This window comes from Monodelphis domestica, chromosome 8 (assembly GCF_027887165.1).
Source record: "Monodelphis domestica isolate mMonDom1 chromosome 8, mMonDom1.pri, whole genome shotgun sequence".
Lineage (NCBI taxonomy): Eukaryota > Metazoa > Chordata > Mammalia > Didelphimorphia > Didelphidae > Monodelphis > Monodelphis domestica.
The window spans coordinates 151588062-151603223 of record NC_077234.1 but is presented as its reverse complement, the minus strand read 5'-3'; the positions used below and the strand labels follow the sequence as shown (position 1 = coordinate 151603223).

The following is a 15162-nucleotide window of genomic DNA, read 5'->3' as shown; positions in this document are numbered from 1 at the left end:
AGATGAAAAGGGAGACCAAAACCTCCAATGAAGAGGAAATTAAGGCAATTATTAAAAACTATTATGCCCAATTATATGGCAAAAATATGGCAATCTAGGTAATATGGATGAATATTTATAAAAATATAAATTGCCTAGATTAGCAGAAGAAATAGAATACTTAAATAACCCCATAACATAAAAAGAAATTGAAAAAGCCATCAATGAACTCCCTAAGAATATCCAGGTCCACATGGGTTCACAAATGAATTCTATCAAACATTCAAAGAACAACTAATCCCAATATTATACAAACTATTTGACAGAATAAGCAAAGAAGGAGTTCTACCAAATTCATTTTATGACACAAATATGGTACTGATCCCCAAACCAGGCAGGTCAAATACAGAGAAAGAAAACTATAGACCAATCTCCTTAATAAATATAGATGCAAAAATCTTAAATAGGATATTAGCTAAAAGACTCCAGCAAGAGATCACAAGGGTTATTGACTATGTCCAGGTAGGATTCATACGAGGAATGCAAGGATATTTCAATATTAGGGAAACCATCCACATAATTGACCATATTAACAAGCAAACTGACAAAAATAACATGATTATCTCAATAGATGGAGAAAATGTCTTTGACAAAATACAACACCCTTCCTACTGAAAACACTAGAAAGTATAGGAAAACAAGGCCCTTTCCTAAAAATAATAAACAGTATATATCTAAACCCATTAGCAAACATCATCTGCAATGGAGATAAACTAGAAGCCTTCCCAATATGATCAGGAGCGAAACAAGGAAGCCCATTATCACCCCTATTATTTAACATTGTGCTAGAAACACTAGCTATAGTGATTAGGGAAGAAAAAGAAATTGAAGGTATTAAAATAGACAATCAGGAGACCAAGCTCTCACTCTTTGCAGATGACATGATTGTCTACTTAAAGAGTCCTAGAGAATCAACCAAAAAGCTAGTGGAAATAATCAACAATTTTACAAAGTTGCAGGATATAAAATAAAACCACCTAAATCATCAGCATTTCTATATATCTCCAACATATCTCTGCAGTAAGAATTAGAAAGAGAAATTCCATTTAAAATCACCCTAGAGAATATAAAATTCTTGGGAATCTATCTGCCGAGACAAACACTGGAACTATGTCAACACAACTACAAAATATTCTCCACACAATTAAAACTAGATCTGAACAATTGGAAAAACATTGATTGCTCATTGGTAGGATGTGCTAACATAATAAAAATGTAAAACCTACAGAAATTAATTTAATTATTTAATTAATTTATTTAGAACTACCAAAAACCTTTTTTTACTGAATTAGAAAAAACCATGACAACATTCATTTGGAAGAACAAAAGGTCAAGGATATCCAGGTAAATCATGAAAAAAAAATTCAAAGGGAGGAGGACTTGCAATTCCAGATCTCAAACTATCCTATAAAGCAGTGGTCATCAAAATAATTTGGTACTGGCTAGGAAACAGAAAGGAGGATCAGTGGAATAGACTTGGGGTAAATGACCTCAGCAAGACAGTCTATGATAAGCCCAAGGATCCCAGCTTTTGGGATCAAAATGCACTATTTGATAAAATTTGCTGGGAAAATTGGAAAACATTATGGGGGAGACTAGGTTTGGATCAACATCTCACATCATACACCAAGATAAACTCAGAATTGGTGAATGACCTGAATATAAAGAAGGAAACTATTACAAAATTAAGTGAACACAGAATAGTATACTTTTCAGATCTTTGGGAAAGGAAAAATTTTAAAACCAAGCAAGAGCTAGAAAAAATCGCAAAATGTAAAATCAATAATTTTGATTACATTAAATTCAAAAGTTTTTTAAAATTATTAAACATTATTTTATTTGGTCATTTCCAAACATTGTTCATTGGAAACAGAGATCATTTTCTTTTCCTCCCCCCCCCACCTCTCCCATAGCCGATTTTTGCATCTATATTCATTAGAGAGATTGGTCTATAATTTTCTTTCTCTGTTTTTGACCTGCCTGGCTTTGGAATCAGCACCATGTTTGTGTCATAAAAGGAATTTGGTAGAACTCCCTCTTTGCTTATTATGTCAAGTAGTTTGTATAATATTGGGGTTAGCTGTTCTTTGAATGTTTGATAGAATTTACTGGAAAATCCATCAGGCCCTGGGGATTTTTTTCTTAGGAATTTCTTTGATGTCCTTTTGGATTTCTTTTTATGATATGGGATTATTTAGGAAATCTATTTCTTCTTCTGTTAGTCTAGGCAATTTATATTTTTGTAAATATTCATCCATATCACCTAGGTTGGTATATGTCTATGTATATGTACCTAGGTTTGCCATATATTTGGGCAAAGTAGTTTTTAATGATTGCCTTAATTTCCTCTTTATTAGAGGTGAGGTCCCCCTTTTCATCTTTGATGCTGTTAATTTGCCTTTCTTCTTTCCTTTTTTTTACTTAGACTGACCAGTACTTTGTCTATTTTGTCTATTTTTTCAAAGTACCAGCTTCTAGTCTTTTTCATTAGTTCAATGGTTCTATCACTTTCAGTTTTATTAATTTCTCCCTTAATTTTTAGGATCTCTAGTTTGGTTTTCTTCTGGTGTTTTTTAATTTGTTTGTTCTCAAGTTTTTTGATTTGCATTTCCAATTCATTGATCTCTGTCCTCCCTAATTTGTTAATATATGCCCTCATGGATATGAATTTTCCTCTAAGTACTGCTTTGGTTGTATCCCATAAGGTTTGAAAGGATGTCTCACCATTGTCATTGTCCTCAATGAAATTATTAATTGTTTTTATAATTCCTTTTCTAACTAACTGATTTTGAAGTATCATGTTATTGAATTTCCAATTAATTTATGATTTGGCTGTCCATGTACCCTTACTGATCAATATTTTTATTGCTTTATGATCTGAAAAGTTTGCATTTATTATTTCTGCTTTTCTGCATTTGAGTGCCATGTTTCTGTGACCTAGTGTATGATCTATTTTTGTGAATGTGCCATGTGGTGCTGAGAAAAGTTGTATTCCTTTTTGTCTCTATTTATTTTTTTCCATATGTCTATTAACTCTAATTTTTCTAAGATTTCATTTACCTTATTTACCTCTTTCTTATTTATTTTTTGGTTTAATTTATCTCAATTTGATAGTGGTTGGTTCAAGTCTCCCACTAATATGGTTTTACTGTCTATTTCCTCCTTCAATTCTCCTAGTTTCTCCATTAGAAATTTGGATGCTATACCATTTGGTGCATACATGTTGATTAGTGATATTTCCTCATTGTCTATACTCCCTTTTAACAGAATGTATTTACCTTCCTTATCCCTTTTGATCAGGTCTATTTTTGCTTTGGCTTTGTCAGATATCATGATTGCAACTCCTGCCTTCTTTCTATCAGTTGAGGCCCAAAAGGTCTTACTCCATCCTTTAATTCTAACCTTGTGAGTATCGACCCGCCTCATATGTGTTTCTTGAAGACAACATATGGTAGGGTTTGGGGTTCTAATCCAATCTGCTATTTGTCTACTTTTTATGGGTGAGTCCATCCCATTCACATTCAAAGTTATGATTGCCACTTGTGGATTCCCTGGCATTTTGATATCTTCCCCTAGTTTTAACCTTTCTTCTTTAGCTGTATACTTTTGAACCAGTGATTTACTTTAGGTCAGTCCCCCTAGTCCCCTCCCTTGGTATTCTTCCCTTTTTGTCCCCTCCGTTTTAATGTTCCCTTCCCCTCCCCCCTCTCCTTCCCACTCCCTCCTCCCTCCCCTTTCTTAATTTCCTTTCTTTCTTACCCTGTTGGTTAAGATAGAATTCAGGATCCCACTGGATCTAGATGTTCTTCCCTTTCAGTGTTGATTTCACTGAGAGTAAGGTTTAAGTAATACCACTTAATGCTCTCTTCCTCTCCTTCTCATATGAGAGTTTTTCTCCTTCCTTTCCCATGTGTATCTAAGTCAAAAGTTTTTGGAGAAACAAAACTAATATGTCTAATATTAGAAGGGAAACAGTAAATTGGGAAATAATATTCATAACAAATACTTCTGACAAAAGTCTAATTACTCAAATTTATAAAAAAACTAAACCAATTGTACAATAAACCAAGTCATTCTTCAATTGATAAATGGACAAGGGACATGAATAGGCAATTTTCAATTAAAGAAATCAAAACTATTAATAATCCCATGAAAAAGTGCTCTAAATCTCTTATAATCAGAGGAATGCAAATCAAAACAACTCTGATGTATCACCTCATACCTATCAGATTGGCTAATATGACAACAAAGGGAGGTAATGAATGCTGGAGGAGATGTGGCAAAGTCCAGTGATTAACGCATTGCTGGTAGAATTTTGAATTTATCCAACAATTCTGGAGGGCAATTTGGAACTAGGCCCAAAGGGTGCTAAAAGACTTTTTGTCCTTTGATCCAGTCTTAGCACTGCTGGGTTTGCAGTCCCAAAGAGATAATAAGGAAAAAGACAAGTAAAAGAATATTCATAGCTGTGCTCTTTGTGGTGGCAATAAATTGAAAAATGAGGAGATGTCCTTCAATTGGGGAATGGCTGAACAAATTGTGGTATATGTTGGCGATTGAATACTATTGTGCTCAAAGGAATAATAAAATGGAGGAATTCCATGGAGACTGGAACAACTTCCAGGTATTGATGCAGAGCGAAAGGAGAAGAACCAGGAAAACATTGTACACAGAGACACTGTGGTACAATCAAATGTAATGGCCTTCTCCATTTGTTGTAATGCAGTGATCCTGAACAACTTGGAGGAATCTATGAGAAAAACCACTGTACACATTAAGAGGAAAAACTATGGGAGTAGAAACACAGAAGAAAATTGCTTGAATACATGGGTGAGGGGATATGGCTGGAGAGGTAGACTCTAAATGCAAACACCAACAACATGGAAATAGGTTCTGATCAAGGACACAAACAATACCCAATGGAATTTCACATTGGCTTAGGGATTGGTACGTGAAGAGGAGGGAGTAAAATAATGTGATTATTGTAACCAAGAAATAATGTTTTAAATTGACTAAATACATTAATTTAAAAAAATAAAAAATGTAGGAATAGAAAGTTAATAAATGGATAGCTATTCCTTCAAAAATATTCAGAGCTGATCTTTTTGTGGTGGCAAAAACTGGGAATTAAAAGGATATACATCATTTTGGGAATGGCTGAACAAGTCACTTTATATGATTTTAATGGAATACTATCATGCCATCACAAAAAATACCTGGAAAGATTTATATGAAGTGATGCAAAAGGAGTGAGCAAAACATGTCAATATTGCATATTGTAAAAGCAATAAACAATGGAAAACTGAAGAGTTTAACAATTATCATCAATTCAAGGATTCAGGACAACTCCAAGGGACTCTTGACAACGAAGGCTATCCATTGCAATAGAAGGAACTGATGATATCTGAACACAGTCTGATAATTTCTATTCTCTACTTTATCTCCTCCATGAATGTTTCTCTACTGTAATTTATATGTGACTTCTTTCACAAAATGATTAATATTGAAATATATATATATATTATATAATTTTATAATAATGTGTACAAACAATATCATATTACCTGTCAAATTGGGGAGGAAGAAAGGGTGGGAAGGAGGATGAGAACATGCATCACAAAATGTCAGAAAATTTTTGTAGTCTGAAATAAAATTAAGGAAAACATTAAAATGAAAAAAATAAAGTTAATAAATATATGTGAGAGAAAAATACCCTTGCCCCCTTATGTGAAGATTAGATTTTAGTATTACCAGTAGTCTTGAGATAATCATAATTGTAATTCTAAGATTGTTTGCATGTCATGATTTTAGAAGGCTTTTGTGAATATTCTGGTATAAGTATTAAGATTTTGGAATAAGGAAATAACTGCTTTTACATAGGTCAGTCCCACCCTTCAAAGTTGTTATGTTAGGCATCCTAACTTGTGATCCATTATATGTCAGGATGCGACAACTTTAGTTCAAAACCTGGTACCACTCAAAACCACTCCCTCTTATCTTATACATCATCAACCCAGTTATATCTGTTCCCCCTTTTCTATCCCTTCAAGTGATTCTTAAGTCATGATCAAATGACTTCATCTACCCATAAGAAATATTTCCTGATCACTTCAACCAATCCACATCTCTCAATTTTTGTCACTGACCTGTTTTTGTACTGGTATAGAAGTTGCCTCATTCTTTGGAGTACAAAAGAAGATCTCTCACAGTGCTAAGGGTCCTCTGGTCATGACAAGGGGTCCAGCTTTGTTGTGTGACTGGTCATCCCATAATAAACCTATCTTTATTTATGGCTTGGATATTTTGCTTATCATTTGCATACCTGTGATTAGAAGAAATTACACATGTATAATATTAATGGGACAGGTTCCCAAACCATAAAATAAATATAAAGTATAAAAGAAAATCTCAATTACACATTGAAAGAACAATTTAAAGTCAAAACCAATGACATCTTATGATGATTATTGTACTCTCAAGATAGGTATATTTAAATAAATTTTGCATTTCTCCTTGAATCTTCATTGTCCAAATTCCTGTCTATATCTTTTGGCAGCACAGGCCTGGTCTGGGTGAATTCACTTGCTAGTAGTTACCTTCTCCAAGACCACTGGAGCCCCTGTCATAGACAGTTCTCCTTAGTGCCAGTAATCTCTAATCAAAAAGGACCTAGGACCTCTGAAAGTCACAAAGTCCCTTCCAAGTGTGAAACTATCTTGGTATAGTACTTATTTATCTAAGATCAATAAATACCAAAGGCAAAAGAGGTAGCTCCAAATCAAGTTTGCCTAGGTAGGAGAAGCATCTCAAAATAGCCATAATGCTACTTGAAGCAGGAAAGAAAGAGAAAACTGAAATTTGATTCATTTTCTTTTAAATATCCACTAATCTGGAATGGTCCTCACAGTCAATTCAACTCTTGCTACAAAATATTAATTTAGTGAATTTCTTTAATGATGAAAAGGAATTATTTGCTTACCTACCATTTTATTTTACTAGACAAATAAGAAGTTATGTTTACCAAATTTATGAATGACAAAAAGGTAGGAAATTGGCAGATGCATTAAATGACAGGAACAGTGTTCAAAGAGAATGAAAAATAATGATAAAGTCAACAAGATGAAATTTTGTAGTATTTCACACAAAAGACAATGTTTATTGAACTGTATTACAGAGTATAAAATCTTGCTCTTAGGTTTAAGAAACTGAATGGACATATTGAATGCAGTATGGCCCACAAGGAAAATCAAGGTACATGAGTCAGTGGTCAGGTTTTAGATATCATCTAGGATGCTTTCTATCTGTATGACCCTGGGCAATTGCCCTGAACTTTGGTTTTCTCTTTTGTAAAGTGAATGAGATCAACATGACAACTTCTGATTTCCCTTCTAACTCTAGATCTAGTTCATCAAAATTATAATATGTTGTAGTCCAATGGAAACATAAGGCTAATTTGATGTTAGGCTGCCGGATATATGTGAATTATAGAATATAATTTTTCAATATTGCTAATTAGAACACAAGTGGCCTATTGTTTTCAGTTGTTGGGTCACATTTTAAGATGGATATTGATAATCTTGAAAATATTCAGAGTAGGAAAAGTAGATTGTGAACGATTCAAAAACCATTTTAAATAAGTTTAGAAATGATGTTGTAAAAATAGACTCGAATCCAGGACTTCAATCCCAGAAATCCTTGCTCCACCTCCCCAGAATGCCCTCTAATCTCACTGAATTATCACCTGGGCTGAGAGCAAGATGGGGTATTTAAACCTGGTTGTGAATAGGCTTGGGCTCTTTTTACTTCTGCTTCGGAGCACATGAGGCTCTCCACCTAGCAGGCAAGATGTGAGTGTTTGTGTCTAGGCCTCTCTCTGGCCTAGTCATGTGTTTTTCTTACTTGTATATTCTTAGGTTCTCAATCTTAAATAAACCTCTAAAAAATAATACTCCTTGCAGAGAGAAAATAATTTATACCTGCCTCAGTTTCCCTAATTTTTAACTGTTACAATGCAAAACTATCCTAAAGGGTATATGATAAAAAAATGTCTTCCACTTCCAGATAAAAAGAACTGATGATCTAAACTCAGAATAACACAATTTTTTTCACTTTCTTTATTAATATTTTTTTCTAATTTGAGTTTCTACAAGGTGATGAATATGGGGAAATGTTTTATATGATTATACATGTAAAATTAATATAAGATTGTTTATGAGAAGCAGCATAGTGGAAGGGCAGGGGTGGGAGAGAGAATTTGAGGCTCAAAATTCTTTGAAAAATTTTGGAGCTTGTTTTTACATTTAATTCAAGAAAAAATAATTAGAAAGGTTAAATTCAGAATAACAAAACATCTTTTAATATAATAATCATTTAACAAAGATTTCATTTAACTAGCACATGAGGAAACATATTAAGCTTGGGGAAGAGTAATACAAGGGGTTAAACTGCCAATCTTCTTTAAATATGTGTGGGTAAATAATATAGACAAGAAAGTAAAACTGGAACCAATAGGTGAAATGATAAAAGGAGGCAAATTTTTGTTAAAAAATAGGAAAGGTGTAACAATCAGAGTTGTGCACAACACATAGAACCTTAATTAGTAGCAGGTTCCTAGTCATAGAAATAATTCAAACAGAGGCTAGATGGGCAAATATTGGAAGTGCTTCACAAAAGTCTTTAGCATTAAGTGAGTTTGGATTAAATGATATTTAAATTCTCTTCCAATTGATGATTATTTGTCTCAGATTTGTTGCTCTTAGTAGCTTTCTCAAGGTCAGAGGAAACAATGGGTTAGAATGGTGGAGGAATAGACTTGATAGTGACAAAACTTGGAACCTATTAAAAAAGAGACATCTATAGTTTGAGAATGAGAAGGAAGTTTCTATATATAAACGTTTTACATTCCTAAAGGTAGCTAGGTAGCACAGTGAAATGTATCTTAGAATTGGTGTAAGGAAGATTTATTATTCAAATCCTGCTTCAGACAGTTACTAGCTATGTGACCCTATGTAAGTCACTTCACATCCATGTGCCTCAGTTTCATTTTCTATAAAAGAATAGTACTGTGTTGTCGTGAGGATAAAATAATGCATTTTCAAAATGCTTTGCACACCCTAAGCGCTGTATAAAAGCTAGCTATTGTTATTTTTCAATCCCAGCTATTAAATATCAATTCTACAAAGTACAGGAAGGTTTATAAAATGTAATTTTTAAAAAGCTGCTGAAAAGGGCTCTTATAGAGATTATCTAGTTCAATGCCTTTATTGTATACAAACTCTGCCCAAGATCACCTGGTCAGTATTATAATACAAATCATCATCAGACTTACAGTCTAAGCGCTTCCACTACACTATGCTGCTTTTTCCCAGCAGTCTGAGGATTAGTTGCTGGGAAGACCCAAAACTAGCAAATCTGACACTGGCAAATAGGAGCAGTCACACTGCTGAGGAAGGAGCCTGGAACCAAAGGGAGTGGGCGGGGCTCTGAGCCCAGAGAAAACGAAGGGGGCGCCCGAGAGCACTTCAGATCCAGAAAGACTGCCATGGCCTGGGAGTTTGGTGAGGCCGGGGGCTTCATGCTCCGGGAATTCCAGCCTGGGGATGCGGACGAGGTGCGGGAATTGTTCACTGAGGGCATGAGCGAGTATGGACCAGCTCTTTGTGTCCACGTGCTGCAGCAGCCTTGGGTGATGCTCACCCTGACAGGAGCCTTCCTGCTGCTAGTGGCCAGCTCGCACTCCCTGCTGCTGCCTGTGCTCCTCCTTGCTCTGATGCTGGCGGCCAGCCACCTGGTCCTGGGCCAAGTCTGGGCTCTTTACATCCGGCGTTGCCTCTCCCAGGACCTAATGGATATCGGAGAGGCCTACTCTCCGCAGCGCGGCGCCCGCTTCTGGGTGGCTGAGGCTCGGGGCCAGATAGTGGGGATGGTAGGCGCGCGGCCCGCGGAGGGTCAAGGCGCTTCTGGTGTGCTGGTGCTGAAACGAATGGTTGTGCGCCAAGACTACCGAGGCCGGGGCGTGGGCAAAGCCCTGGGACGGGCGGTGCTGGCCTTTGCTTGCGAACAGGGCTCCCGCGCGGTGATGCTAGTTACGCACCGGCTGCAGAGAGAAGCCCGGAACCTTTACCTCAGCCTTGGCTTCCGTCCAGAGGCACCACAGCCGCTTCCTACCTTTTATGGACGCCTGGCAGACTTTACACTCACCCGTTACCGCTATGACCTTGCCCCTGGGGACTAAGACTCTATCACCCGGAGACGACCTTGAGCAAGAAGATTGTGTCTCCTAGGAAAGGAGAGAGAGCAGAGCTGGAACCCCTTCCTCTTTCTCTCAGGGAGGAATCCACATCAAAGCGTCAATTAATTTCGGATTAACTGGCTTTGGGGTTTGAGGGGGAAGAGTGTGTGGGGTGTGTGTGTGTGTGTGTGTGTGTGTGTGTGTGTGTCCTGAAAAAGTCATTTCAACTCCCTCGGGCAAAGTTTCTTGCTATGGGATTGTACTTTGTGATTTCTAAACCTTCTAAAAGCAGCTAAATAGTGAATCTACACTAAAGACTGTGGAGCTGTATATTATATTGCAGGATATTTGGTGCCTCGCGTCGTATTTGTTAAATGTTCAAATTATTTTTCTGGGTTTGAGTTGGGGGTACAAATACACTTGGAAAGAAAAAGGATGTCCAAAATATTTTTTTAAACAATTACTTATTGCTTTCTTCCTTGAATTTTCTGAACCAATTTAGGAATTCATTAGCAATTCTCCTTCCTCTCCCCTCCCATTGTGAGACTAGAACTTAATGTTAAAAAACCAACATTTCTGTTAAGGAGCTTAAACATATCTTGAGCAAAAGAAATACCTGAAATTGTACTTGTATTGTTGATGAGCTCCCTGCCCCCAGGCCATCCTCCACCCCATCTCACTGGACTGCAATTACGTGGCATGTTTGAGTGGTAGCAAAAAAGAAGCTTTCATATCCAAAAATGAGCCTCTTACATGCCTGAAATTCTTTCATTGTCTTTATGAAGACTATTTGAAATTCCTTTCTTTATAATTTCATTTAGAGTTAATAAAAGCCTTCTTAAAATTAATTTTGAAAGACTGGGCTTATTAGCTATTCTTTATTGTTATTATTAGCTATATCTTCCTATGAATTATTTGTGAAATTTAAATCATCTCTAAAATACCTGTCTATGCTCCAGAGTAACAACCATTAATAATATATGACACCTGTCTTCATACAGGCAACAATTTTAATATGTAATTGCAATGGGAGAAAGGAAATACACAAAATAGAGTAAAACAAATTAAACACTAATTCAAGAGATCATTCTCTAAGAGTTTAGAGGAAGTTGGAGAAAAAATTATTATCAGCTGTGGTACAGGAAAGATTTCATGGAGGACAAGAACATAAAATTGAATTGTTTCTTGAAAAGAAAAGAACTTCTGAGTGAATGAGAATATGGAAGGAAGGAGGAGAGGAGTCATTTTGAAAGGGTTAGAAGCTTTAGGGATGAATAGGCCTAGGTGAGGTTCAGAATGAGGTATTTTAAATGTTTAATAGACAATGAGTGGTAAGGTGGTAGGAGAGAAGATATGCCAAGAATAGAGCACAAAAAAGAAGTGGAAAATGCCAAAACATATTTTTTTCCTTCAAAAATCTCCAAAATTTTCTAACTTTTTAACAGGGGGTTTAAAAAACAAATGTGTACCAAACCCACAGAAAGGCTAAGGACTTTGTGACTCTCAGAAGAGTTTCATTTCAGATTTGTGTTTGATTTTCTGTTGTAGCATTTACCGCACAAAATAATGAATTTGTCTGCTAATGATGTTAAGATCTGCTTTGTCATTGTAAACCTATATACTAGAGTGATCTACAAACAGAATGCCAGGTTTTCTACATATGTAAATCAGTGAGATGTAATTAATTTTGTCCTAGAGGTTAAAATATCTAGATGTTTTTAATTGTTTCTCTTGCAAGTTGATCTATTATTATAATAAGTGGACTACTAAGTTTAGGACACTGGCGAGCATTCAAAATTTATTTTTTTTGAAAGATTCCTGGTCAATTTTGGCAAATAAACAGTATAAAACTCAGTAACATGAACAAGTTCATCTTATCAGAAGAATCAAATGAACATGCATTCTGACATCAATTAAACAGAAACATTGCTATTTAGAAAATGTTGCTAAAAGTAGTTAAGATTATGAATGTTTTACAAAAATCTCAGAACTAAAAAATAACCTATGTAAAATAGGAATTTGAAACTCATCGTTCTAACACTGGGATATATTTATTTGTTTTTTCTGATAATTGCCTATATAAAAATATTACCAAAATAAGCAATTATGGACAAAATGGATTTGAAAGCCTAAATCCAAATGATTGTAATTCAATAGTCACACTATACTAAAAATATTTGTGTATAGGTTTTTACATTGTAAAAGAAATAAAGTTGAACAGAAATGAAAAATTTGCTAAACCCAAAATTTCCTTCACACAACAGCAAAAAAAAGTGGATCCTTGTTCACAATCTAGATGAAGATCAAAGTACTTTTCTTTTTTGTGAATTGGACTGTTTGGGCATGCGATTGTGGCTGTGTCATTGCCAGTATTATCCTTTGTGAGTCTGCATAATTGGTATGACCATAGTAATACTTCTGGGATATAATGACCAACCAGTTGACTGTTTGTAACAATACTATATGTGTGATCGTGTATATATTTATCTATATGCTTATTGATTTTTTCTTATATCAGGAAATAAGTATGTTTTTAATAATAATTTAAAAAATCAATGATCAAATTTACATTGCTGTAGTTTTATCTTTGTGTCAAAAGGCAGAGTGCTTTGTTAGGAAAAAAAACAACAACATGCTGATGTAGAGAAGTGCAATCCCCAATGCTCCAAAGTATGGCCAGAACCAAATTATAATATAATTGGGAAATATTTTACCAAAATCAATAAAATATAATAAAACACAAAAAATGTTAATATGCGGTTTTCTCACTTTAAGTGAACAGCAGGTATGTTGTATTTCTATTTGAATTTGACACCACTGAAGAAGAGCTTGACTACACTTGTAGTGATGTAAGAGCAAGTTATTTAAATCTGCTCTCTGAGTTTCAGTTTCTTCTCTGTATGAGTATGACAGTATCTGAGCTAGCAATTTCATAGATTGGTTATGAGGACACTATTTTGTAAAATTTAAAGCCCTCTGTCTTAGTGATCTAATATTACCCTTTTGAAAATTTTCAAACAACTTTTTAAATATCTTCAAGTTTTGTGATTCTGAGAATTTCTTTTAATTGCAATAAAATAAAGTAGAATTTAAATTGGCCATGCAATATCTAAATAAATGAACAATAGACTGAAATTCATTTTAAATGCAAGACTAATCCAGTATTAAAGCTGGTTAAGCTGTCACTAGAGATAATATAAATTGTCTTCATTAAGAAAACTAGAATTTCAGTGGTTAGCTTTGAAATCACCTCTGTCTTTTAACTTCTGAAGGACTTAAAGATTTGATGTTCTAAGATGTACCTGGCCCTGTTCAATGACTTAATATATTCAATGTTCATATGTTCAATAAGCAATGTTCAGTGCTTAAAAGACATTTGTTTTATTATCAGTTTTCCTAGCAGCAGCTTGACTATAAATTGTCCAGTACTAAGAAGACCAAAGAAATTTTTTGCCTTATTCTATAGTTCCTTTTGCATAACAGTAACTATTTAATTTGGAATTTAGATTTATCCTCTTACAGATAGAATTCTCTCTGATACTACACTGAGAGGAATCCTAGTAGTAAGTAGAGAACCAGCCTCAGCTTTAAGTTCTGCCTTTGTTGCATACTGACTTTGCGACTTCTGGAAGTCTCTTGTTGGTCCTAGGCTACTCTCTTAAGACCCTAAATAGCAGAGATGATGGATATTTTCACTGGAAAGAAATTTTCTAATTAAAACTTTCCAATGCCAATAAAACCAATGGTCCATTACTAATAAAAATATGGCCTACTATATATAAAATAACTGAGGATTATGGATGAACTCTAATAAATATATATTTTCCTATTTGTTATTTTAAGAAAATAAATTACCGAGTAAATTTGTTACCTAGGAACTGGAAGGAAGAGTCTAAATATGCTCTAAAACTTTTCATGAGTGTCTTAGAACAGTTTAAGACTATAAGATTACCTAAATCAACCAGATTAAAAAAATAGAATATCAGAATTTTATGACATATGGGACAGGAAAGAGTGGAGATAGAAATAAGATAGAAGAAAGACTGCTATTTTCCCTAATTAAAGTAATAACTAAACAGAAAAGACTTAACAGTTCTTTGATGGCAAATATATGAAGTTTTAGGAATCAGAAAATGGAATGATAAAAGAGGAACAGGAAGATTCTGGATTAAGGCTCTGTTTAAATTTAAAGCTAGCAAATTGTCTTCAATCTATATTAATCAGTCAAGAAGAATTTATTAAGAACTTAACTATGTGTTAAATATTGGGGTTAGTGATGGAGAAACAAAGAAAAGCAAAAGACAGTCCCTGCTCTTAAGGAGCTCAGTCCAATAGAGTTTGTTCACTGAAATGAGTCAGTACAAGTATAGTATGGCTTGGACTTCATATAGGATTCCCTTTGGTTTCCAGTTTTCCAACTCTTTTCTGGGTGTTCTGTTATAATAAGAATCACACTGTATGGAGGAAAGAGTGCTGAACTTGTAGTAGAAAGGCCTGTATCCAAATTCTGCCATTTATTAGATGAATGATTGTGACAAAACTTCTTTAATTAATATTAGATATTATGTAAATGTTTGAGAAATATAGTTAATGAAACAAAATAAAAAATAATTAAACATCTTATTTTTTAGTTGTTGGTCTTCCAATATATTTTGAAATGATATTTAATTTGTTACAGAAATATAATAATGTACTTAGTGAGCTTGAAACACTTGTAAGAAAGATATCTTAATATCTAGTTTGCTACACCATCTAGCAACAAACTTATACTTCAACACTGTGATTATAAAAGTAAGCTTGTAACATCTTATAAAAATAGGCTATTCTTCTGGGAAATGTTTCCCACATTTTTCAGTACAACAATTTTCCACACAGGGTTTAGTTGCATACTA

General features: G+C 34.6%; 1 protein-coding gene across 1 annotated transcript; it reads left to right on the top strand.

Annotated features, from left to right (window-relative positions):
* Positions 1-9419: 9419 nt before the first annotated feature.
* LOC100027946 (N-acetyltransferase 8-like) lies at positions 9420-14893 on the top strand. The gene has a single exon (XM_007501398.3). The coding sequence runs from the start codon at positions 9581-9583 to the stop codon at positions 10271-10273; it is 693 nt and encodes a 230-aa protein (XP_007501460.1). The 5' UTR covers positions 9420-9580; the 3' UTR covers positions 10274-14893.
* The last annotated feature ends 269 nt before the right edge of the window (positions 14894-15162 follow it).

Bases quoted from the DNA above. Each gene is read 5' to 3' on its own strand.
- LOC100027946 (XM_007501398.3), top strand. From the start codon at position 9,581: ATGGCCTGGGAGTTTGGTGAGGCCGGGGGCTTCATGCTCCGGGAATTC.